Source organism: Vipera ursinii, assembly GCF_947247035.1.
Source record: "Vipera ursinii genome assembly, chromosome: 2".
Classification (NCBI taxonomy): Eukaryota; Metazoa; Chordata; class Lepidosauria; order Squamata; family Viperidae; genus Vipera; species Vipera ursinii.
The window spans coordinates 196,925,332-196,950,581 of record NC_139513.1 but is presented as its reverse complement, the minus strand read 5'-3'; the positions used below and the strand labels follow the sequence as shown (position 1 = coordinate 196,950,581).

The following is a 25,250-nucleotide window of genomic DNA, read 5'->3' as shown; positions in this document are numbered from 1 at the left end:
TGGGGTTGAATAAATAGAAGAATATATAATGCAAGCTCAACTGTGGAGAAAATCCCTACCTGGGTCAGATTCTGATTTAATTTAAAAAATAGTACAGTAGTACAAATGTGTATATTTACCTTTAGGCAAACTTGTCACTGCAACTGTATTGTATACACACATAAACACACACAAACACAAACACAGAGCAGCTTTTATATGACACAGAATTCTCTATGGCTCCCTGATATGTAATTTCATAACTAAAATATATGCTTTAGAGCATGGTTATCCAACCTTTTGGCTTGCCTGAGCTACACTGAGAGAAGAGGAACTGTCTTGGGCTGCATATAAATATGTAATATATATAGTTAATATATACATCAGTTAACGTATATAAATAACATTTTTTTATTTTTTTATTTCTTTTTATCTTGTGGGGCCACATTACTAGCTATACAGGGCCACATGTGGCATAAGTTGGATACATCTGCTTAAGAGAGAGATTAACTTTTTTAGTTGTCTTCCAGAAAAAACAAACACAGAATGTTACACACACTTATACACCATGCTTTTTATTGCTGTCTTGACCATATGGAACATGCTTCCTCCCCACTCAACATCCTCAGCTCTAATCATCTTCCAAAAAACTGTTAAAACGTGGCTCTTTTGAAGATAAAAATGCTTTGCCTCCATCTGTTTGGCAGTATGCTATTTTAATTCTGTACTGCTTTTCATGAGAATTATGAGTTTCTGAGAATGTGCTATTGCTAATAGCTATTGCTATTGCCTGTCAGATGGGGAAGGTGATCACATGACCCAGGACATTGCAACTGTCATAAATATGAACCAGTTGCCAAGTGTCTGAATTTTGATCAGGTGAACATGGGGATGCTGCAATGGTCGTGTGAAAAGTGGTCATAAGTCACTTTTTCAGTGCCACTATAACTTGGAACAGTCACTAAATGAATACATGTAAATCGAAGACCACCTGTAATTGTTTATCTAGGTAATTTTCTTCAGCTACAGGTCTGAGTACTTTTCTTCTGCAAAAGTGCTGTTAGGGCAGAATTCATTTTAATCAGCAGATGTTTCGGACTACAATTCCCATTAGGCTTGCTTGGATTCAGGGGAATTACCATCTAACCCAGGGGCAGGCAACCTCGGCTCTTTTATTCTGGGAGTTGAAGTCCATGAGTCATAAAAGAGCCAAGGTTGCCTACCACTGATCTAACCCAACTGGAGAATATTGAGTTGAAAAAGATCTGCTTTTCAAGAGCATACAAACACACACAAAGAATTGCTGCTTTGCATTTTTAAGCTTTGGATTCAGTTTTGTATTACAACGTTGCTCTGCAACCAGTGGTTTTTGTATTTGAGGTTTCTGGTAAACTTGACACTTGGCTGTTTAAAAGCACAGATGGAAAGAAGCAGCTCTGCCACAGATGAGGCAGAGATGACACTAACCAGGATTTTTTGGCCAGATTGCCCTGTACATGAGAGAACTCAGAACTCTTTTTGACATACAGTGTGCCTTCTCTTCCAAGGAGTTTTGTGCAGAGGAAACATGGTAAAGACCTGGAAGAGTCATGCGGAATTAAGCAACACCTCACCCTTTCACAGAACAGAGACAAACACTTTTTTGACACATAAATGAGACTTGAAGGAGAGAGAGGATACATGTTGGCTAATATAATGGCTTTCAGTATAAGTAGTCCATATATTAAACAATTAGCTTCTAACAGTTATCAGGTTCCAACATGCTGTTAGAGAACTTGCTTGGACGTCATGACCAAGAAATTAATCTCAAAACACCAGAGGAAATCAGATACTGCACAGCTTCACTGTTCTGGATTTACTTTCTTCCCAGAGAGATTCAAATGGACCAGATGAGATTGGATCATTCAATTTACTCATGATGAAAAAAGGGAGCAGAATTATCAGTCTTCAGGGGTCCTGGCATAACCATTTTGGATTCCACTCTTTTAAACCTGAAGATATATCTGGAACAGTAGTTCACACAGAACAGTGTTGTCTACTTTCTCAGGATTTGTCATTTTGTTCATGGTTTTCCACAGCAAATAATTTCCATATTTTTATTTATTGTCCAAAGTCCATAAAATTGCCCAGTAATACAGGAATTTAATTAGCCCTACTATTTATGTTGCTTTATTGTATTTTGCTTGCAAGCTGACTTTTATTAATTAGGTAGTTGTATGAATTATGTGTGAACTTAAAACTCCTGAAACACCATTTCAGAACAGAAATTGAAAAGCAATTAATACTATCTGCATTTAAAGCGTTTCTTCAAAAGTAATTCAGAAGCATTAGAGGAAGGAGCAAAAGTGAGAGTTCAGCTCAGTAGCCCATACTGGGAATAAGCTCCACTGAACACAGTAACAAACAGTGGGCTAAATTCAACTTCACATGAAAAAACACCCACAAATTCAACAGGATTCCCCATCCAAACATCACCCATATCTGCAGATTTGGATGGTACACAGAAAGAGGTAAATTCATTCCATCAACTTCTATTCTACTGATGGAAGGTAACGGATAAGTGTCATTAAATTCTACTTTATCACACAAACTACTTATTATCAAATGCTGAGAGTATCACTTCATTGTTAGATCAGCGGGTTTTTAAACCAATCCAAGAAAACTACACACTCTTGCAGTCTTCAGATCTACTCAAGGACATCTTAACTTTAAACAGATTGGCAGCACACAAACACTTTTAAAATGAAGTCAAACCCTGCATGCTTAGACCCTGAGATCAAGATCTGCTTGAGCAAGAGACCACCGGAGTAGTGGAGATGGGGCAGCAAAAAGTCCTAGAAGAAGCTATTCTGCATTGCCAATTCTTTTTTTTTCTGCCGTTCAGGAGTAGGTAAAAGCCAGCCTCCCAAAGTTTTGTGACAGGATTATAATGGAATAAATAAGGTGCATTTTGATCTCGGTCTATCGCCTGCTCCCATCCCAACCAAAACAGCAAGAAAGCTTTTAACCCGGCATTAATCCAAAATAATGAACACACCAAGATATCAACAGTAGGAACCTCTTAAGTAAAGTATATACTCTGCAAGCCTATCCTTAGGCAAGTTTAATCAAAGTCTCACTCTATGCGCCATGGGACTTACAGATGAGCGAGCAGAGCCACAAAGCGATCCCTGATCACAAGTCTGCGAGCCCGCCTTCTTTTATGGATCAGGCGGGATCCTGTGCCTCCCCTTCCTACAGCATCCTACCCGCTCCGCTGGCGTCTAGAGCGCGAGCGCGAAGGAAAACACCCGGGGACGGGAGCCACGCCCCTTGCTTCAGCGCGCACGGGCGTTCAGATCATAGAGATCTTCCAAGGGAAGGAAGGCGGAGGAAAAAGAGAGATCATCTCCTCAGTAGCTCTAGCGTTACGATCACATGATTTCTGGGGGTCCCCAGGGGAGGGCGGACGAGTACGGAAATGGGGGAAAGCGGCAGTTTATGGGACGCGCTCGCCATTCAATCCGAGTTCATCGCAGTGGTTTTTATCTCCCAATTTCGCAAACGAGCAATCAGATCCCCGCGTGTAACGCAGCAGGGAATGATGTGCAGAATTGATCTGAATGTCTTCCTACCTACCGTGAGGACGGGCACAGTCGCGCTTGGTTGTGTTCCAGGCCAGCACATACTTTGACTCCTGGCAGCTGCCTGGACTAGTTTGTGCAGTTTTCTTGGCTAAGTTTCAGACCTGGTTTGCCATTGCCTCCTTTCTAGGGCCGGAATTAGCCCAAGTTCACTCAACTGGTTTGGCCCTAGGGCAGGCCTAGAACTCGGGGTCTCCCGATTTCTAGCCTGATGCTTTCACCAGGACATCAAACTGGTGCTCTTACATGATTATTTGGAAGTAAATTCCAGTTACTTCAGTAGGACCTTATTACCAAATAAGTTATACATGGTACTTCTGATCTAGATCAGGGCTTTTCAACCAGTGGTATGGGTACCACCTGTGGTATATTGGCAGGTGGTATGTGACCATCCTAGAAAAGAGGTAGTGGGGAGGGGAATGAGCTGAACCGGTGGCAGCACCCCACAAGCCTGAGCGAGAGACAGCTGGAGCTGCAGGGCTGTCAGGGTTCAGCGGAAGCGCCAGGATCAGCGCTTCTTTGGGCTGTCGGCTGAGTGGAAGCACCAGGATAAGCGCCATGCTCCAGCTGGAAAGCAGCACTGATCCTGGCGCTTCTGAGCCGAGAAGGAGAGCCAATCAGCTGGAACGTTACAGCATATCCAAGATCTTGTGATTTGCATTCAGATGCTTGGCAATTGATTCATATTTATGATGGTCACAGTGTCCCAGGGTCATGTGAAGTAACCAAAACCTGCTGCAACCACCCAGTAGATGGGAATAAAAACCAAACACCACCCCACCCCCGCTGCCAATCCTCAACAGAAATGCTCACAACAATGAAAACCTTGGACAGGAGGAAGAGCGCCACCAGGCAGGCAGGTAGGCAGGTGTCTTGCTCAGCTGTGGCTTGGGGGGCACTTTTTTCAGTGCCATTGTAACTTAGAATAGACACTAAGCAAACTGTTGTAAGTTGAGGACTACCTGTACTTCCATCACTTTTTTCCTTTTTTTTTGGTCATCAAGTTTTTGATACCTTGCTAGGTGACTGGTGGTACTTGGATATTGCCATATCCTAAAAGTGGTGCAATGGGTGAAAAGGCTGAAAAGCCCTGATCTATGTGAGACCAATGCAATGCTGTAAAGCTCAAGAATGTATGTTTCTTGTAAGTTGCACATCCCTCAATAAATATAAATCATGTTATTAGTACATTAGAAATGTACATTTTACTGAAGAGATGAAGAGGATTATTTTATTTTACTCTCGAGCTTGATGGACTTTGCTTAAAACTTAAAGTGAAAGTGCGTCACAATTGTAAGTAAAAGATGGCGGCTAAACCTCCTCCTAGAACTTTTCGGAGTGCTGGAAATTCTCCGGTGCAACAACAATCATTACTGCAGGCGTTGCATTCTCCCGATGTATTGACGTTGAAGGATCTTGAAAAACATACCCAGCTAATTTTGGAGTCAATGGGTGTTAAATTTGTACAGATGGAGGAGAAATTGGAGAAATTGGAGCAGAGAATGGAAGAAAGGATGGAACAGAAATTCAGAGAGATGAAGGTAGACATTTTGTCCTCAGTGCATAAAGTAGCTAAATGTGTGGAGGTGCTGGATGACAAAGTGGAAGATTTGACTCAAAAGAATGCTATATTAGAAGCAAAAGTATTGGAAATTGAAGATTTAAAAGACAAAATGGATAGCGAACTGAGTCTGGCTCAATTTTACCAGATGCAGTTTGCTGTTAGAATTAGAGGCCTAAAAGAGAATATTAAGGAAGATTTAAAGCAGCTGGTTTCTGAGGCTTTTGAGGTGGTATTGAACCATCCAGCATCTGAAATAAAACAAGGCATGGACAAAGTGTTTCGTGTGAACTCGTGGATTGCTAAACAGAGAAAGTTGCCTAGAGATGTGGTGGTTTATTTTGTAAAAAGGGAAATTAGAGATGAAGTTATACAAGCTGCCTATGATACTAAAGTTGTGATTGCTGGTCAAGAAGTTTTGGTTCTAAAAGAAATTCCTCCAAAGATTTTAAAGAGAAGGAAGGACTTTATATTTCTTGTGCAAGAGCTCAAGCAAAGAGATATAAGGTTCAGATGGGAGATCCCAGCTGGGTTGAGCTTCATGTATGAAGGCAAAATGTACTGTTTGGGTACTGTGAAGCAAGCGCATGATTTTTACAACAATGTCTTAAAAGCAACCCCATCAACACTTTTGGAAGCTGCAGAGGGATCTGGAGAAGGAGAACATCAAGAGGATGAAGATGGACAGATAGACGAGAATGGTACAGGAGGAGATCAAGCTGCAACTCTTTTGGATGATCCTAGAGAACAGAGGGTGACGCGTGCTGCCTTAAAACGCTCAAAAAAGATAAAAAAATAAGACCAGTAGAAATCTATGGAACTTCCACAACATACTTACAGTCAAGTGGTAGTTGTGTTTTTAAGAGTTTTGGGATGATATGTATGGTAACAAAATCTTCAATTTGGAATTAATGGACAATTTACTACAGAGGAAGAGGAAGAAAGTTTTGTGGGTTAATGCGGGTTAATTTGTGTAAGAACTATCTATTATAGCCTATTTTGGCTAGAGAGGTTAATAGGGATAGGTGTTTGTGATGTGTAAATGAGAATTTGTTTAGGAAATAGTGAATTGTGGAAGAACATAGATGGGAATGACGCTAGTTTTCTTTTATTTTAGTTCTTTATACATATTTAGTATTATTAAGGATTGGTTTACTCTATATAAGCTAGAGAGTGATGGATTTTAGAGTTTATAATTGTTAGTATATGATTGTTTATGATTGCTTTTTAGATATATACCTTGTATTTTGCTCTGGGAAGTCGGGGGGGGGGGAGGGGGGGAAGAGGGGAAGTGGGGGGGGAGGCAGGGGAGGGAGGAGGGAGAGGGGGAGGGGGGGAGATAGGGGGGAGGTAGGGAGGGGAGGAGGGAGGGGGAAGGGGGGTTTTTTAAAGGAAAACTGTATTTTAAAACTTTTCAATAAAAAAAAAAAGAAATGTACATTTTACCTGCTGTTTGATTTTCTTAACAAAAGATGCAAGGATAGTGAAATAGTGTCCAAGTGGGACTCAATCCAAATATTGCTTTTGAGTCACTTGACTGCTGAAGTCTGCTTGGAAAAGAATGGACATTTTCTTTGTGAGATTTTTAGAAACAGTTTGCCCTTGCCTCCTTGTTAAGGCTGAGAGAGAGGAATTGCCTCAAAGTCACCCAGTTGGCTTCATGCCTAAGGCAGAACTAGAACTCACAATCCCCATTTTTTTCCCTAGCTGGGTACCTTAATTGCTACACCAAACTGACTCTCCTCTACTTCTGCTTTCTACTTTTATACTTTCCTATTGTTTGTTCCATTGATATCCTACCATCTGGGATATGTCTTATAACACATGTCCAGGGATCTTCTAGAACATCATTGAACAAGTGCCTGTGCCTCCTGCTTTTGGCTTGCCAAAAATTTAGCTGAGGCGTGTGCCACTTCCTCACTGCAACTTTAATGCTGAAGCCACAGGGAGCAGTCCTGATTGTCTTCTTCCATTGATTAGGCACAACCTTTGACAAATTACAAAACGTCTCCCCAAACTATGGGGGTGGATAGCCTGTTTTATGGGGAGAAATACCACTACAAGCATCATACCTGAGGCAAAATGGACCTTCTTGGGTGGCATTTCTTTTTTCTTTTTTATTTCTTTTTTCTTTTTTTATTTGATGGCAGCAGAACTGGTAACAAAGCTTTTCTCTCTCATTTCTCTCTCTCCACAGATGTGGCTGTGCAAAGGTATGGGCCACTATGCAGAAGGAATAAACAGAAGCAGGGGAGAACATAGCCTCTGCTGGCTGTTCTCTGATCTTATGGAATAATTGGGGTTTTTTGGGGGGTGGGGGGGTTAGAGACCTGACAAGACAAAAGTCACTTTTCCCTTTCCCCACTTTTTTTTTCTTCTATGGGGTAAAGAAGGTCTTTTACTACCAGGAGATTTGGCACACAAAAGTTCTATTTCTTTCCTCTACCTGCTTCTCCAGGAACCTACAGGTTGGCAAGAGAAGTAAGCCAGATGGTTTCTTGGGATAATGGGACAAGCCTGCCTAGAGGTGACTACCGGTATTAGTGAAAATCAGGGACCAGAGCCTTTACCTCTAAATATCTTGTGACAATTTGTCACAGGTAGATGGCTTGTCTCAGTTTGTAGCAGCAGAAATAAAACAACCACCACCTTTTGAAATAGAGCAAGAAAAGCTACACGGACGTTGTCTTTATGGTGGGCCAGGAGTGAACTCAAGATGGCATTGTTGTGCTCAACAAATTGTTAATGGGCCACTCTTGCATTGAGGCAGACAGTTTGTGCAGAAGCCACCCCCCCTGAACATTTTATGAGACCACCAGATGGCAGTAAAACCTAGGTTTTGAGGGTTTCAACTTCCAAGTAAACATGCATTGAGATGTGCTGAAAATATTTACAAAGTTGAAAAGCTGCTCCGGTATCAGTAGAACTGGAATAGTAAAGGTTGCTTCAGTATATTCATAAGACATGCTTTTCTCTATTGTGTTTGATAAACATATGGAGCTCACAAGTATATAGTTTATCCAGAGTAAGTATTTTGACAGTGGCCGGATAGGTGCAATAGGTGACATAAAGGACATGGCCTTTTCTATCAATAAGTTGACATTTCTTTTTAGGGAAGTCCATCTTTCCTCATATTTTTGTTAGTTTTATACAAGCAGTAATTATAGTTTTATTTCAACATAACTTTGTTTCTTAGTAAAATGTTTTAACTTTAACACTGAGAAATAAAGATTGCTTTACCATTTGCATTTGTTGATCTGATTATATGCCATCAAGTTGGTGTTGATCTTAGTGACCCCTTTTTACATTATACTAATATAATGTATTTTGTATGTATGAGCCTTTTAAGTGTCTAATACCACCAGCGTGTTTGCAGACAAATACTTCACATGCAAAGCTTCCCTGCACATTAATCTAAACTCTCTTAAATATTTTTAAAGCTCTGTTAAACAAGAAACTGCTATAATATAAACCAACAACATCTAGTCACATCTTTATTTCCAAGACTACTTCAGAGCCTCACTTGAGCCCTATGGCATTCTGATAAAATAAACGTAAGTGGCTGGAACGCAGTGCTTTGTTAGAAATGTTCCTGCCCAAATACAATGGCGAAAAAATATGGTGAAAATGCAAGCATCAGACTTCAAGCATGGTAACAGATTTTGATTTCCTGAAATCTGCACCAACATTCATCAATAGCAGAATCTTTTTTTTTGGCAAAGCAAATCAACAGTATAATTAATATAATAAAATTAGTCACCATTTTATATATCCCCTCCAAACAGAATATAGTATACTGCATTTAGATAACCCTCTTAAAGAAAAGATAGTAATTCAAATAATCTAACAGACATATCTGAAAATTAGCATAGAGCAGGGCTTTCAAGCTGTGAGGTTTATTTCTCTTGTGGCAGTGCAGAGTCCAGGTGAGGTGCAAAGAACCTTTTAGTTATAAATTTTTACATCTTTCCTGAAGTTGAGTTACATATTTTTATTGTTCATTTGTGTCCATGTTTGTATTTTTAGAGGAGCAGTGTACATTAAGATTACAGTAAAGAGAGGTGTGAAGGAATCTCTAGCATAAATGTTGTATTAAGGAAGTTGTTGATGAGATGCCTTATCTATTTCTGTGTGGAGAACAGGATCCTCTAAGTAACCAAATTGTCCAAACAAGGACCAGAATATTATGAAAAAATGATTTATATATTTTATGAAAACTGACAAGCTAGGTCTTCATCCAAATAACATTACTGCAAATTACCCATAATTAGTACAACAGGGAGCTAATAGTCTGGTCTCTCTTTCATGTAAATCTGATTATAAACCACCCTGAGATTAAATTTGGGGATAATGTGGGCCTTCTGCAGCCATCAACAAGACATGATGGGGAAAAAGTAACCATCTTTAATGGTTACATACGGTACTTCAGGAACTGTATTGTAATCGTGACCTATAGTACACATAAGGAACTACCTTTTTTCTTCATAAAAGAGGTAGGAGCATTGGGTTAGCAAGTTGGAATAGGAATATCCAGCCAAGTACTCTCTTGGTTTATTTATGTTACGTATGGAATGGGATTTGCTGGGCATCCTCTGTTTGTTATGTAGGTATGTCAGTGATTTCATCTTGTGATTTTTTGGTGAACTTTGATACTGCTGTTTTCTGAGAAATACGCATTACAGTATTGTGTAAAGAGAAATGGGATTAAAGGATTTGGGGCTGAGACCTCTACCTTCCTTCCCCTCCCTCATGTGAAACAATAGCTGACCTTTCTGATTTTTTTAATGAATTGTTTGCTTAGAAGTCAGAGATGGACATTTACTTTATGGGAACAAATCAGTATTTATAGTAATTGCTATATATTGCTATTTTGGGGTGGTGCTGTATAAAGTAACATTGGAAAGTACATTTCTACACACAGGATCCTCTCAGCAGTTTTATTATTCATTGTCATAAGCCATTTCAAATTAATATTTTAAAGACATATTTTAGAAATCTTTCCTAACAAGCAAACAGAATACTTTCTCTCTTTTCCTTCTTGCAAATCATTTTTATTGTGTATTTATAATTTTTATTGTACAATCATTTCCTGAACATATAATGTAATGGATTGTGTGATTTCATGGCTGTTTAAAGACTAACATTATTATAGTGTCTGCAGTTGCCTGCATGTGTGTCCATTTCAACAGATGCCTGGAGCAAAATGCCATTTGGGAGGGCAGGAGTCCCTTAATTCTTTGTCTGACTGATCTGCAGTAGTGTAGAGATTTTCTTATCTATTAAACACGAATCCACACCCAAACAGCCTTTTAAGGAGCCAACCTGCTAATGCTACATCACTTCCTAACAGGGGTCCCCAAACTCTTAAGCTCACCCAACCCTTTATGAAGCTTCTGATTGTTCGACACTCAGACATTATATTTAATAAACAATACTTTAACTAATAGTACTACAAATAATAATAATAAAAGTCTGGCTAGCGGACGTGGCAGTGGCTGGAGAAGGCAGAATAGAAGAGAAAGAACTGGAGAAGATAACAAAATACAAAGACCTGCAAACAGAACTAGAACAACTGAAAAAAAGAAAGCAAAGTTAGTACCAATAGTAACAGGTGCCACGGGTGCAACTCCAAAACAACTATAGCACCACTTGTACACCATCAGCATCGACAAATTCAATTGCAGCTTTACTGGGAACAGCCTTATATACTCAGATGATTCATCTTTTTAACACCATGCAACACCCACATCAAGGTCTTAGTTATGATCTTTAAGTCCCTACATGGCATGGGTCCGGGGTACCTCGGGGACCACCTGCTGCCGGCTTCAACTCCCCTCCGCCCTGTGCGTTCCCACAGAGAGGGCCTCCTCAGGGTGCCTCCGGTCAGGGAATGCCGACTGGCGGCCCCCAGGGGGAGAGCCTTCTCTGTGGGTGCCCCGGCTTTGTGGAACCAACTGCCGGTGGAGCTCCGGACGGCATCGGACCTCCGAACTTTCCGTCGTGGTCTGAAGACCCATTTGTTTGAATTGGCCGGTCTGGCCTGATGGGGGAGCTGGGTTTTAAATTGTTATTTTAGATTGCATTATTGTTTTTAATTGGGCACTGATTTAATCTTTGTTTTAACTTTTGTATAGTATTTTATTTTTATTTATATGCCCTGTGAACCGCCCTGAGTCCCCAGGGAGAAGGGCGGTATATAAATTAAATAAAACATAAAACATAAACATAAACATCTGCCTCTCCCAGGTCCTTGGGAAGGGCTCGACCGGCGGATAAAAATGCCAAATCCAGTCTGAACATCTGGCTGACTTCTGTGACCAACCATCATAGTAAAGACAACTCCAACCCTGGGTAACACAGTCTCATTTTTAGCCACCTTTTTCCAGGAATTAGGGACTTGAGTTTTTACAGTGCCCCACCCTCCCCCCCACACACAAAAATTAACTGACCCAATGACGTTTCATCATTTATCGATCAATTACTGACCCCCACCCCGCCCTCTTTTGTCTCCCGGCCTTTTAATGACTCTTGGGAGGTCGATTCTGATCACCGGGGAGCCCCGTAGTCTGTCTGTCACTACTTTCATCCTTCTAGGGTAGGACTGGTGGGGAACCCGCCAAACAGCCGCCTGAATTTTCTGCATTTGCCTTTGAATTTTCTGCATTTGCCTTTGAATTTTCTGTATTTGCCTTTGAATTTTCTGCATTTGCCTTTGACCTTCTCCAGCGCCGCCTCCAACCAGGCAAAACAGGAAGCCCTTTTCTCCCTTCCCTCCCTCCCTCCCTTCCTTCCTCAAAGCCAAGGCATTCGCTTGGAGCGGCCTCGACCCAGCCCGCCTTCTTCCTGAAAGGAGAAAGCAGCCCAAGCGAGGCCTTCCTCGTCTTTTATTAGTTCTTTAAGCGCCAACCCGGCCTTCCGCCGAAGGCGAGTGGAGCGGATTGGAGGACGCCGGTCACGTGCTCCCTGACTCGCTGGCGTCATTTCGTCTCTGCGGCGCGCGGTGGAGGGCGTGGCGAAAGGCCGACGCTGCTGCTGCTGCTGCTGCTGCTGCTGCCCGGCCGGCCCGGGGTCTCCATTCACAAGTGTTTCAGCCCGCTGTCTGCCTGCTTTGCACGTGAGGAAGAGCGATGTCGCCGTCGCCGCCGACATGAAGCCCGCCGCGGGTCAGTGAATTGTCGCGGATTGGTCAGGAGTAGCTCAGGTGAGGAGGTGGCGGAAGGAGAAGAAAAGACGGCAGGCGAGCCATGCAACAAACAGGCAGGCAGGCGGGCAGGCAAAATGGAGATGCTGATGGGAAGGGGAAAAGAGCGGCGGCGGGCTGTGCTGCAGGTGCTGGCGGCTGACCTCGGGCAAAGGCAGGGGGAGGAGGAGGGGAAGGGCGTTCCTGATTAACCAATCCCAGACTCTGTTCTTTTATTGACCCCCCCAAATAAGGGATTGCATCCTGCCTTTTATAGCGGTGTTTTGCTTTTTTGCTTTTTGCTTTTTCTTTGCTGGCCTGAGCTGCTTCCCCTTTGGTGGAAAACCAGTAGGGTAAAAATGGGATGAACCCTGGCCCATCTTAAACATTGAGAAGCGCGTCAGCGAGGTTAACCATGTGGCCCTCGAATCATTTTCTTAATTCCAGGGGTCGGTTCATTTTGTAGAACTCCCAAAATGGCACACACACGCACCCCAAATTTTCACGGACCCAAATCAAATGCGTTTCTGTTCAGTTGCAAAATGCTTCAAAAACTAGCCCAAAATATGTGCGTGCTGTTATGTGCATAATGTGTATGGGATCTTAGCCTTACAGTCGCCACCCATTAAATTAAACCATAAGCAGTTAAAAAAAATGGTTTTCCTGGTGTAGAACTGGTTCTTTGTTAAGATATTTTTACCATACTAAGTTACAACGTTTTGGATTGCAGAGTGTTGTTTATAGCAGGGACTTTCGCTTTCATTTGCACTATAGGGCCTATTACGTGTAGCAGTTTGGATGCTGTAATACAAAACTGTGATATCTGTAAAAGAAATTGCACATTTGCAAAAATATGCATGATCTCAAAATTTGTACAAATGTTATGATGGACGTATATAGGCTAAGTAAAAGTGTAGTTCTAACATGGATTTTGAAATATTAGTGTTTTTATTTGGGGAGGGAGGGAACGGATAGTTGTACAATATAATATAATTTTTAGCTATGTGAAGCTTTCATATTTCATGGGCAAATCATTTTTACAATTCTGAGATAATGTTAGAGTTTCTTTATAGCATTGCAGTGACAGAATATTTGTGATATTCTTGAAGTATTCACAGAGATCTTTATGAAAATTGGCTTATAGTTGAAATATAAAGCATGTACAGTTTAAATAAATCGTAACAAATGAATACCAAATATCAGTATATATAGCCATTTGCTTTAAATTTGCACCAAGAGGAAGCATGTTGCAAAACATAATAATAAAAACAAAAAATAGCAAGTCTTTCTCTATTCTCATGGGCTTATATTTGAAAGGATGTATAGTGGGAAGCCAATATCATTATGATGGAATACAGGTAAATAACAAGGAAAGACTTGTTAAAATGTTAGATAATAAAAATTTCACTGCCAGCTTGATTGCAGAGGCTGGATGGCCTTATGTAAATAATGGTGTAACTGGAATACTATTCAGTTATGTAGCATTCACAATCTCTTCAAATTGTAAAAATAAGTGATTTGGGAGTTATGACTATACTCTCATGAAAAATCTTTATCCCATGCTCAAGAAAAAAGTTACAGGAAGTTTTTTTCCCTACCCAAATAGTAGGGAAAGTTTACCAGAGTGGCTGTAGAGAAGCTGGTAGAATATTTTATAAATGCAGATGGTAAATTGAGTAAATTCAGACAAAAGCTGAAGTATAAATTAAATATTCTTTTAATAAACAAATTACGATGAGCACTGGACAGCAGTAGATCTAATTTTCTATGTCTCTGCTGCCCAGATTGTTGGGGGCAATTAAGCTGACTTTGTAATAATGCCGCTTGGGGGGTGTATGAAAGCCCTAATAAGCAGGCATATACATAGAATGAAGGCTACTGCTAAGCTTGTAAGCCGCCCTGAGTCTTCGGAGAAGGGCGGGATATAAATGGAATTAAAATAAAATAAAAAAATAAAAATAAAAAATAAATCTTCTCACCAACTAAATTTTTGCAGCCAAATAAAACAAGACTATTGATTCCTTTTTAGGCAGAACAGTTTGAAGACCTGCTCCAGAATGCTACTTATACAGAGAAAACCTTGTTTTGTATCATATAGGAAAGGTAATTATCTCATTTTCACTATGATGGCTTCCTTATAGTTTGCACCCCAATGTAGACGATTGTTATCACACTTTTATTTTCATATAATTTTTTTAAGATTACAATTAAAGTAAAAAAATAACACAAACTACAAAAAATAAGAAGAAAGAACTTTCCCCCTCATGTGGACAAGTACATATAATTTTTATAACTTACCTTCTCTTAAACTATTATTATGACATCTTGGCAGGTGGTGATGTCTGAGAAAGCAGCTGGGATAAACTAACATGCAGTCTGGCTGTTAATGAATTTGTGCCTCTGGTGCGGGGATAATAAATTTTAATATTGTCTTGTCCTTACTAGCAGGCCTAAATCTTAGTGAAGTCCCCATTGTTCTTTATGTTTGTCACATGAATGCAGTCCACATCATGCTGAGAAGTGAGGCATTGTTTTATCTGAATTTGGCTATAAGTAGGTTTATTTTCTTCCCCCCTATTGATAATTTATCAATATAGTGATAAATTACCACTGTATTTTGATACATCCTCAATATAGTTAGAACAATGCTGTCTCAGTAAAATAATTGTCTTTCACCATTGTTCATTTTTTGTGTGTTTAGTTGGTAGATTGTAATCGCTGGAACTAGTATCTAACCTTTCACATACATTTGATTTCTATATTGCCTTAACATGGTAGAACAGTAAAATATTCTATATAGAATATGGAGTGCCTTTTAAGAAAGTGCAAAATTAAGGAAAATAATAGAATAGAGAGCATTGTACTCCACTATACTTTTTTCTGGAACTTCCTGTTAAGAGTAATGTATGGAGTTAAAGGATGGAATTTCCTCCTTTTCAAAATCCAGTCTTGTATTTTGCTAGCTTCCAATTTTGGGTTTATTTGCAATAAAATATTTCCATTCCTCAGTGATCTTTTTATTTTTCCTAAATTAGTCTCTTCTAGTCTAAACTGACATAGGATAACACTTCTGTGTTTTGTTTTCTCGTTGAGTTCAAATTAGAGAATGAGAAGGGGAGAAAGCTTTAGGGCAGTTCCATGCAGAATTTGAAGGTGAAAACATGAAGAAATAGGTAACACATGGGTGAAAAGAAATGTAAGAGGAAGATTTAAAATGACCTGTTTTTGCTCAAACAGGAATGTGGCTGGAAAGGCAGGTTTTGTTCTGTACCAGCCTGCTACCGGCCCTGCAGAAAAGGCAGGGACAACCCCTTTTACAAGAAGGCAAGAGGCTGGAATTACGCCTGCCAAATTTATTGCTACAAAAACAAATAGAACAAGACACAAACCAAGAAACAGGAGCTTTTCAAGCGGTTGCCTTCGGCAAACCAGCCCTCCCACGCATTCCCCCTTAAATACAGTTCAGGGCGTGGCTTCTCTCTGCCTCCTTCCGAGGAGCCCCATTGCCTTCCTCTGTTTACTCCTGATTGACTGCCTCCTGCGTCGGGCGTCCTTGAACAGGGCCAGCTGTCGGTCATCTTCATCCACGCTGTCAGGCTCACACAGCTAGGTCTGCGTCGTGACCAGATGAGAGGGGCCTGGTTGGGGGCTCTCATCAAGCTGTCCAATCCCCTCAGCAAGCTCTTCAACACCCCCCTCCTCCTCCTCCTCTGAGTCGTCCGACCCAACTGCCGAACCCACAGGCTGACCCTGAATCACAACAGGTTTATAGGCAGATCAGCAGCAGACTTATGCAACGAATGTTAATTACTTAATAGAGATAATAAAGGTAATTCAACCATAAAAAAGCAAAACCTTGAAATGCTTTGCACTTCAGGCCGCTGCATAATCCAGTTTTCCTTGCCAGATATAAATACCTGGTTACCATGACAATTTTATTTATTGATATTGTAGATGAAAATGCTGTATAGATAACACATAGGAAGACAAAACAATCTTTGTCGGGCAGTGGTGAAGCTCCTGTTGAGCTCCTTAACATGTCACATTAGAAAGAGTCCTCATTGTAGTGTCCTGCCTCATTAGAAGAAAATGGAAAATACAAAGAAAGCTGAGATTCCTTAAGATACCAGGACCCAGATTAAGTAGGGTTTTAAAAGATTTAGCATTTCAAATTGATCTCAGAATTTGAATTCAAGGAACTTATTCCATTACAGGGAGTGCAGAATTATTAGGCAAGTTGTATTTTTGAGGATTAATTTTATTATTGAACAACAACCATGTTCTCAATGAACCCAAAAAACTCATTAATATCAAAGCTGAATATTTTTGGAAGTAGTTTTTAGTTTGTTTTTAGTTATAGCTATTTTAGGGGGATATCTGTGTGTGCAGGTGACTATTACTGTGCATAATTATTAGGCAACTTAACAAAAAACAAATATATACCCATTTCAATTATTTATTTTTACCAGTGAAACCAATATAACATCTCAACATTCACAAATATACATTTCTGACATTCAAAAACATAACAAAAACAAATCAGTGACCAATATAGCCACCTTTCTTTGCAAGGACACTCAAAAGCCTGCCATCCATGGATTCTGTCAGTGTTTTGATCTGTTCACCATCAACATTGCGTGCAGCAGCAACCACAGCCTCCCAGACACTGTTCAGAGAGGTGTACTGTTTTCCCTCCTTGTAAATCTCACATTTGATGATGGACCACAGGTTCTCAATGGGGTTCAGATCAGGTGAACAAGGAGGCCATGTTATTAGATTTCCTTCTTTTATACCCTTTCTTGCCAGCCACGCTGTGGAGTACTTGGACGCGTGTGATGGAGCATTGTCCTGCATGAAAATCATGTTTTTCTTGAAGGATGCAGACTTCTTCCTGTACCACTGCTTGAAGAAGGTGTCTTCCAGAAACTGGCAGTAGGACTGGGAGTTGAGCTTGACTCCATCCTCAACCCGAAAAGGCCCCACAAGCTCATCTTTGATGATACCAGCCCAAACCAGTACTCCACCTCCACCTTGCTGGCGTCTGAGTCGGACTGGAGCTCTCTGCCCTTTACCAATCCAGCCACGGGCCCATCCATCTGGCCCATCAAGACTCACTCTCATTTCATCAGTCCATAAAACCTTAGAAAAATCAGTCTTGAGATATTTCTTGGCCCAGTCTTGACGTTTCAGCTTGTGTGTCTTGTTCAGTGGTGGTCGTCTTTCAGCCTTTCTTACCTTGGCCATGTCTCTGAGTATTGCACACCTTGTGCTTTTGGGCACTCCAGTGATGTTGCAGCTCTGAAATATGGCCAAACTGGTGGCAAGTGGCATCTTGGCAGCTGCACGCTTGACTTTTCTCAGTTCATGGGCAGTTATTTTGCGCCTTGGTTTCTCCACACGCTTCTTGCGACCCTGTTGACTATTTTGAATGAAACGCTTGATTGTTCGATGATCACGCTTCAGAAGCTTTGCAATTTTAAGAGTGCTGCATCCCTCTGCAAGATATCTCACTATTTTTGACTTTTCTGAGCCTGTCAAGTCCTTCTTTTGACCCATTTTGCCAAAGGAAAGGAAGTTGCCTAATAATTATGCACACCTGATACAGGGTGTTGATGTCATTAGACCACACCCCTTCTCATTACAGAGATGCACATCACCTAATATGCTTAATTGGTAGTAGGCTTTCGAGCCTATACAGCTTGGAGTAAGACAACATGCATAAAGAGGATGATGTGGTCAAAATACTCATTTGCCTAATAATTCTGCACTCCCTGTAGGTATGATATGTTGTCAGAGATATTACTTAACCAGCTACATTCTGTATTTAACTGCAGTTTCCCAATTATCCTACACTGAAACAGTCCTGATTTTTGCAATATGCAGGTCAATCAGCTAAGCACTTGTTATTTTTCATAATACTGTAATATAGCATATTATTAACTGGCTTCACCATTGCAGAAAGTTCTGTTGTAGTAAGAGTACTATCATACTCCACACACCAAAAATGGAAGTGTTTCTCTTCTGGATTGGTCCAGAGTAGAAAGTAGCAGTGTAGTTTTAGGATAAAGCTCAGCCAAAACATTAGAGAGCAACAAAAACATTTAAAGACATGTAGGTTTCTGTTATTTTAACACTTAATAATTTTGAATATCAGAAAGACTTTGGAGCACTTCCTTTGACAACTCAGCCTTTATTAATATTAATAGAATTCTATTCCAGAGCTGAAAGATCAGACACTAGAAAGCAAGCTGTGTCAGTCGATACTCATGCTGAAGAACAGATAGATGCTACTACTGGAATTGGCTAGAATGCAACATACTAATAATCATCATGTCATCACATACTCCTACATATAAATCTTCTGTTTTATGTTGCCAGATGTTTTGGCCTTATGATTTAAAATATGCTTTAATATATAATGGCAAATAAAAAATTATTGCTAATGTAGAATATAATTACAAATAATCAAAAATACAATGTTTTGCTCATGCAATGTGGCTGTCGATTTGGAAAGTTTAAACAAGAAAGGAACAAAGACAAAACACACATGAATTATCTCTACATAGTACATTTCTGCAGTTTGGCTCAACATGAGAGATGGTGTATCTCCTATATCAGGGGTCCCCAACCCCTGATCTGCAGCCTGATGTTGGTCCACAGCCCATTCAGAACCAGGCCGCGGAAGTGGTGGGCAAGCACACATGAATGTGTGTGTGTGAGAGAACCTGCATTTGTGAATGCATGCACATGTGCGTGAAATGGTCACTTCTAGCCCACCACGACCTCCACCTTCACTGGTCCACCGAGTTGGAAATGTTGGAGACCGTTGTCTTTAAGGTAACAACTATAATCTGTTAAACTTAAATCAGACATGTCAAACACAAGGCCCGGGGGCCGGATCTGGCCCGCAAAGTAGTTTCATGTGGCCCGCAAAGCCATCCTGGAAACAGTGAGGGAACAGCCCCCACTGCCTTGGCCCTGGCCCAGAGACCCTCCTTCTGCCAGAGACCCTCAGATCTGTCCCACTCCTGCCCAGGCCCCCATAGGCACCCTTGATGCGAATGATGTAGAGCTGGCCACGCCCACCCAGTAGGCCATATGCACTCTAGCCACGCCCACCCAGTAGGCCACGCCCACCCTGGCCACACCCACCCGGCCCCTTGAGGGCAACCGCAATGCGGCCCTCAATGAAATTGAGTTTGACATCCCTGACTTAAATGTTGCCTGAAACTCAGTGATTCTGGGCGGCTCACACCAATTAAAAGAAAAAGTAATAGGTTTCTACCCCTTTGAAGTGCTGCTTTTGATATGTGGGATAGGGAGGGGGGGAGTGGAAGCATGTGGGCCTTAATAAAATGATAAGACTTTCCTTTTGGCTAATACAATTGCTAAACAATGAGTAGAAAACTCAGTGGTGGTAGCTGAGTGCCCCCTCACCTTATTATTAATCAGGACAATAGGTGCCTTAATAGTGGGAGGAGCAGCTAAAGGCTCTCCGTTTTCTTCTGACTATGGTGGTTAGAATTTAGGATGACTTCTTTCTTTTTAAAAGTGATATTTCTTTTTTCCTTTTTTTTTTAAAGGATAGGTGTTTACTCAAGGTTTGGAAAAGGAATACCAAAAAATGAAACTGAGAACAAGAGCAGATTTGAAGCATCTATTTGTTTAGCTGAGTGAAGTGCAGAAAGGTAGCAAAAAGAAAAAGAAAAAAAAATGGAAGCAATATCTGTGGTTCTGAAAAACCTTGCCAAGAAAACTGCAAGGATTAGTTCAGGCAGTTTGCCAGGAGCCAACACTGACTCAGGGGCACATAAAAAATAAAATAAAAGTAAGGAATTAGGGTAGGCAGGACAAAACAAGATGAGAAGGAAATATTTGGAAAATTAAATAAATACATACTGACTTGACAATAACCTTTATTGTCATTTTTTGCTGTGGGCACAATGGCACACATTAAGAATGAAATTTAGTTGCTTCCTCTCAAAGTGTACACATACATAACACACATTTTAAAAATACTATATACAACATATGTATAGACCTATGTATATGTATAGACTTAATCATTATCTATTCCTGAGTCAAATTTTAGTACAGACATGTCAAACCCGCGACGTCATGTGCCCGCGGGCCGGCAGTTGTAACACCCCTGTAATTTAGTATGCTGTATTTGACTGAATAAAATGAGTTAACAAAAAAGGGGGGAAAAATTAATAAGGCAAAACAAAAGCAACCAAAACACATTAGGCCCTTATTTTTATTTTTATTTTTTTATTTGGCTTGCATTTTTCCCCCCATTCATTAATTGGGAAAAAGTAAGTTCTTCTTTAGGCTGGTTATTTTTTTAAAGATGTTGGAAATCTCAAGTATGTCTGTGCATCTATTATTTTATTCAACCCTGTGGAAGTCAAAAGTTATTTTTATTTTTTAATGAATTTAATTTATTACTAAAGGGAACATGGGACTTGTTGCTGGAATAAGGTACATTGTAAACGCTCATATGCATTAATATGTAAGATATATCTAAATAATTTGTCTAAATATTAATTCAGTTGAGAAGAAACTGAACAAAGAGAAACAGTATGTCCATTGGGAAGGAGTGTACTATCAATTGGTTGGCTGAGATCCTGGAAAGTAAATATTTTCAGATTTGTTATAATACAATCTGTAAAAATATTTTCATAGTGCTTTATTTATTACAAGGAAAGCAGAAGTTGAAAACATGCTCTTAGTACTTTTGAAGTAGGATGTTCTCTGAAATTCAGCATAAAACATCAGAAAACTAATGAAGAAGTGAGTTAAACCTCTTAATGTGGTCATTTTTTTTTAACCTAAATTGAAGGCAGATATATTTTGGCTTTGTTCAATCACTTTTACTTCTTGTAGGAGAAGAGAATACCTATGTGAGGACACAACAAGCAGCATGGCGGATTCAAAAGACCTTTTTCTTAACAAGGCAAAGGCAGATCAAACTGGTAATCGCATTGTAAAAGTTACCTCAGGCAAACATTACTTATGTGGTTGTTGTGCAGCCATTACCAATGTTGCAGTAACTTTCCCAATCCAGAAACTCCTCTTTCGTCAACAGCTGTATGGGGTACGAACCAGAGACGCAATATGTCAGCTACAGAAAGATGGAATGAGAAACTTGTACCGAGGTGTCCTTCCTCCGCTGATGCAGAAGAGCACAACCTTAGCATTGATGTTTGGCCTGTATGAAGACTTGTCTTCTGTGCTCCTCAGACACATAAGTGCGCCTGAAATCTTTGCCCGGAGCTTAGCAGCTGTGCTTGCGGGGACCACAGAAGCCGTCTTGACCCCTTTTGAGCGTGTGCAGGCACTTCTGCAGGACTACAAACATCATGACAAATTTACAAATACCTACCAAGCATTCAGAGTTCTTCGAGAGCACGGGGCCAGGGAATATTACCGGGGCTTGGTGCCAATCCTACTTCGGAACGGTCCTAGCAACGTTCTCTTTTTTGGCCTGCGAGGACCCCTCAAGCAGTGCCTGCCAGAAGCGACAACTTACAGTACTCATCTGATCAATGATTTTATATGTGGAGGGGTATTGGGTGCTATGTTGGGGTTTATGTTTTTCCCTGTGAATGTTGTAAAAGCCCGCATGCAGTCACAGATTGGTGGGGAATTCCAGTCTTTTTCCACAGTCTTTATGAAGATTTGGCTAGAGCGTGACAGGAAACTGACACATCTCTTCCGAGGGGCCCATCTAAATTATCACCGGTCCCTGATTTCTTGGGGAATAATTAATGCAACTTACGAATTCTTATTGAAATTACTATAATTGGTTACTAATTTTCTCTCTTCAGTTGAGCATCGGACAATCCTGAGCTGTCAGTTTCCAGGATATAATGAGAAAACACTCGCAAATATCTCTGACTCCATAACATTTGAGAAACTAAATTGCCAACAAATGGTAGTTTCAGTTGGTATGGATATCAGTTATTTAAACAGTGCCTAAGTAGTTCAAAATATAATTGTATTCACTCTTGTTCTTGGCCTTCCAATCTATGGATGTGGCAGCTGTTGGACTAAAAATAATTAACTGAGAAGTTTCCTGAAATATAAAGTCAGTGAGCATAATAAAAGCATAATAACCTAAATTTCATGCTGGACTATGAAAATTTGCTGCAGGTCACCTTCAGCTTTACTGAACCAACACTCCTGGTGATCCAAAGAATGCACTTCGTAGAAAATAGCAGAGCAAAAAACCTGATATTTAATTTGTTGCTTGACCATTTGTAACAAATGGTAGCATTTTTGTAATAAGTGGACCTTGAGTTTCCATGAAGCTTCATGTCCCCCCCTCTTGTTTTTTGCTTTTTTATGATGATGATGAATATTGTACTTTGAAAAGAGACTGCCAAATGTAGAATAGAAAACTCTTGTTCTAAAACAGGTTCCAAGTAGTTTTGGAGCACTACTGATGCAATTGGCATCTTGCCATAATTAGTATTAAATTTTAGAAACTTGGATAGATCTCTACTATTAAATAGTGGGTGTTGACTGTGTAGGAATGAGTGAGAAAAGCAGTGAAAAGCTTTAAAATATTCATCTTTCACTGTCGCTGAATTTTGCAACGTCAATTAGTGTTTAAATTATTATTTTTTGGTGAAATACTCTAATCCGGGGTGGTGGTTTCTTTTACACACATACACACGCACACAGACACACCCTTTTCAGGTTTAGAAATTTTGATACAAATCACAATTGGTGCAAACCAAAAGTAAACAAGATATAATTCCAGGTACTAGTTAGTGGTACAGTACAACTGATTAACGCAACTCTGCAGAATTTTTGTATACCAAAACGAAATGTTTATTGCCATTTTTTATTTCATTTTATTTTATTTTAATCTGTTGAAAAAAATTACAGAGTTTTTCACACCACTCAGGAGTGTTCATGTGGAAGAGAGATGAGTTTGCAAAAGGCTACCTTGCCCTTTGCTTTTTCTTTAATGTAGATTTGTCTTCATACAAGAAAAATCTGGCAGAAGAGATTCGTCCACTTTTAATAAGTGACAAAATTGCCTAAATCCCTTCTTTACATATAGCCTGTCCATTCAGAGTCTATGAACTCGTGTGAAGGACCATGCATATATTAAAAAAGAAGGGACAAAAAAGGTCTCTGCAAATATTACATAGGGCGTCTGTGAATTTTTAATCATGCCAACAAACATACGTGCGTACAAAATAGGAAGCAACGGTTGAGTTAGCAAGAGGAAATTCAGCCAAAATAATCATTTCGGGTGGGAGATTTTGTGCAAATAGGCAGTAATATTTCCTATTTATGATTTACAGGAAAGCTCTCCCAAACTGTTGATTGTTCTGCAAGTGTTAGAATTATTTTCTTAAAATTGAGATAACAGTAGGTTTGAGACGATAGGGATTTTACTTTATTTTGTCTATTGTCCCTCCCCTACGAGAGTGCCCCAAATCAAATATTAATTGATCTTCTAGATTTCTTGATGCTTAGGATACTTAGCTTCACAGTTGGATTGCCAAGCACAAAATGAAAGAATGCTTACTATTTTGAATGTTGTAATGAGATATATATATATATATATATATGTGTGTGTGTTGAATGTTTAACTGGTAAAATATAATTCTGCCAGAGGGATTTTTTTTGGTAACTTCCTTTGGTGGAATAAATACAAGTAAATCCAGTTTCCTGAAATGAATGTTCTGTAATAGTGTTTTGTTTTTCCCTGACCATAAAGACAGAGAATATTTGTAGGTATGTCATAGTCCTTGTCTGCCCACTATGTATGGCTGGGATCTCAGGCCAGTCTTCCCCACCCAGCCCAACAGAACAACCTTTAGTGAAACTGCGAAGAACATGAGGCCATATTTTAAAATAGTCGAGTTGCAAGAACAGTTTTTGGGGGTTTTTTTAAACTGGATCAGTGGGGAAAGAAGGTTCAACTACCCCCATCCTATGATTTATGCTTCTAGTGGGGAGATGTGGTTGTATGAATGGGGATGTGTGTGTTTTGGCTGCGTATGTGTAGTATCAGTTCTCCCCATTCATGCAACCATCCAAAACATTCTGTGGAGACCAGTGAACTTCTACGAGGGGAAAAAATACCTTCTGCTTCCGTAACAATAATCTTTAATACTTAAATCAGGTCAAAGGAAAATGATAGATGTCTTTTCATTAGTGGCCAGATTTTTCTGTATCTTGGCCAGGGAGGCTGTGGAGATAATGTAACTTAAAATTTGCATATAGAATTTTATTTTTTTTAACTTGTAAAACTACAGGAAGTCCTAAACATATCCTGCCCAGTGTTGATATGGCTTTGTTTCTTAATAATTTTACTTTGGATATATCTGCTGTCTTATGGCTAGCAGATATTATAGTCAAGTTGCATGTAAAGCTGAGGCAAGTTTCTTTGTTAAAAAAATGTTTCTCGTAGCAAGACAAACATATTAAATTGCTAATTAAGATGAACTACAGAGAATAGCGTGGTTTTAAACTTTTTATTAAATTCAACATTATGTGGAATAGGTCAGGGCTTTTCAACCAGTGATACAGGTACCACCTGTGGTACATTGGCACCTGGCAGGTGGTACACAACCTTACTAGAAAAGTGGTAGCAGGGGAGGGGAATGAGCTGAACCAGTGGCAGCACTGCACAAGCCTGAGCGAGAGATGGCTGGAGCTGCAGGGCTGTCAGGGCTAAGCGAAAGCGCCAGAATCAGCGCTTCTTAGGGGCTGTCAGGGCTCAGCAAAAGTGCCAGGATCAGCACCAAGCTCTAGCTGATCCTGGCGCTTCTGCTGAGCCCAGAAGAAGCACCGGTCAGCTGGAATGTTGCAGCGTCCCCAGGGTCTTGTGATTTACATTCAGATGCTTGGCAACTGATTCATAGTTATGATGGTCACAGTG

At 40.2% G+C, this 25,250-nt stretch overlaps 2 protein-coding genes across 3 annotated transcripts in view; one reads left to right on the top strand and one right to left on the bottom strand.

Moving 5' to 3' along the window:
- Positions 1 to 3,153, bottom strand: part of FBXO10 (F-box protein 10) — a gene marked incomplete at its 3' end in the record, with an annotated part of 39,971 nt that extends 36,818 nt beyond the window's left edge. The window contains exon 1 of the mRNA XM_083357178.1: positions 3,120 to 3,153. The remainder of the gene's footprint in view (positions 1 to 3,119) is intronic.
- Positions 3,154 to 12,175: 9,022 nt separating this feature from the next.
- Positions 12,176 to 24,760, top strand: SLC25A51 (solute carrier family 25 member 51). Of its 2 annotated transcripts, none has more exons than XM_083357182.1 (3): positions 12,176 to 12,326; positions 14,373 to 14,446; positions 21,230 to 24,760. In XM_083357182.1, the coding sequence occupies exon 3, from the start codon at positions 21,267 to 21,269 to the stop codon at positions 22,146 to 22,148; it is 882 nt and encodes a 293-aa protein (XP_083213308.1). In that variant the 5' UTR covers positions 12,176 to 12,326; positions 14,373 to 14,446; positions 21,230 to 21,266; the 3' UTR covers positions 22,149 to 24,760. The 2 variants fall into 2 exon arrangements, with proteins under 2 accessions (XP_083213308.1, XP_083213307.1); XM_083357181.1 differs by having other exon boundaries at positions 12,176 to 12,364.
- Positions 24,761 to 25,250: the final 490 nt, after the last annotated feature.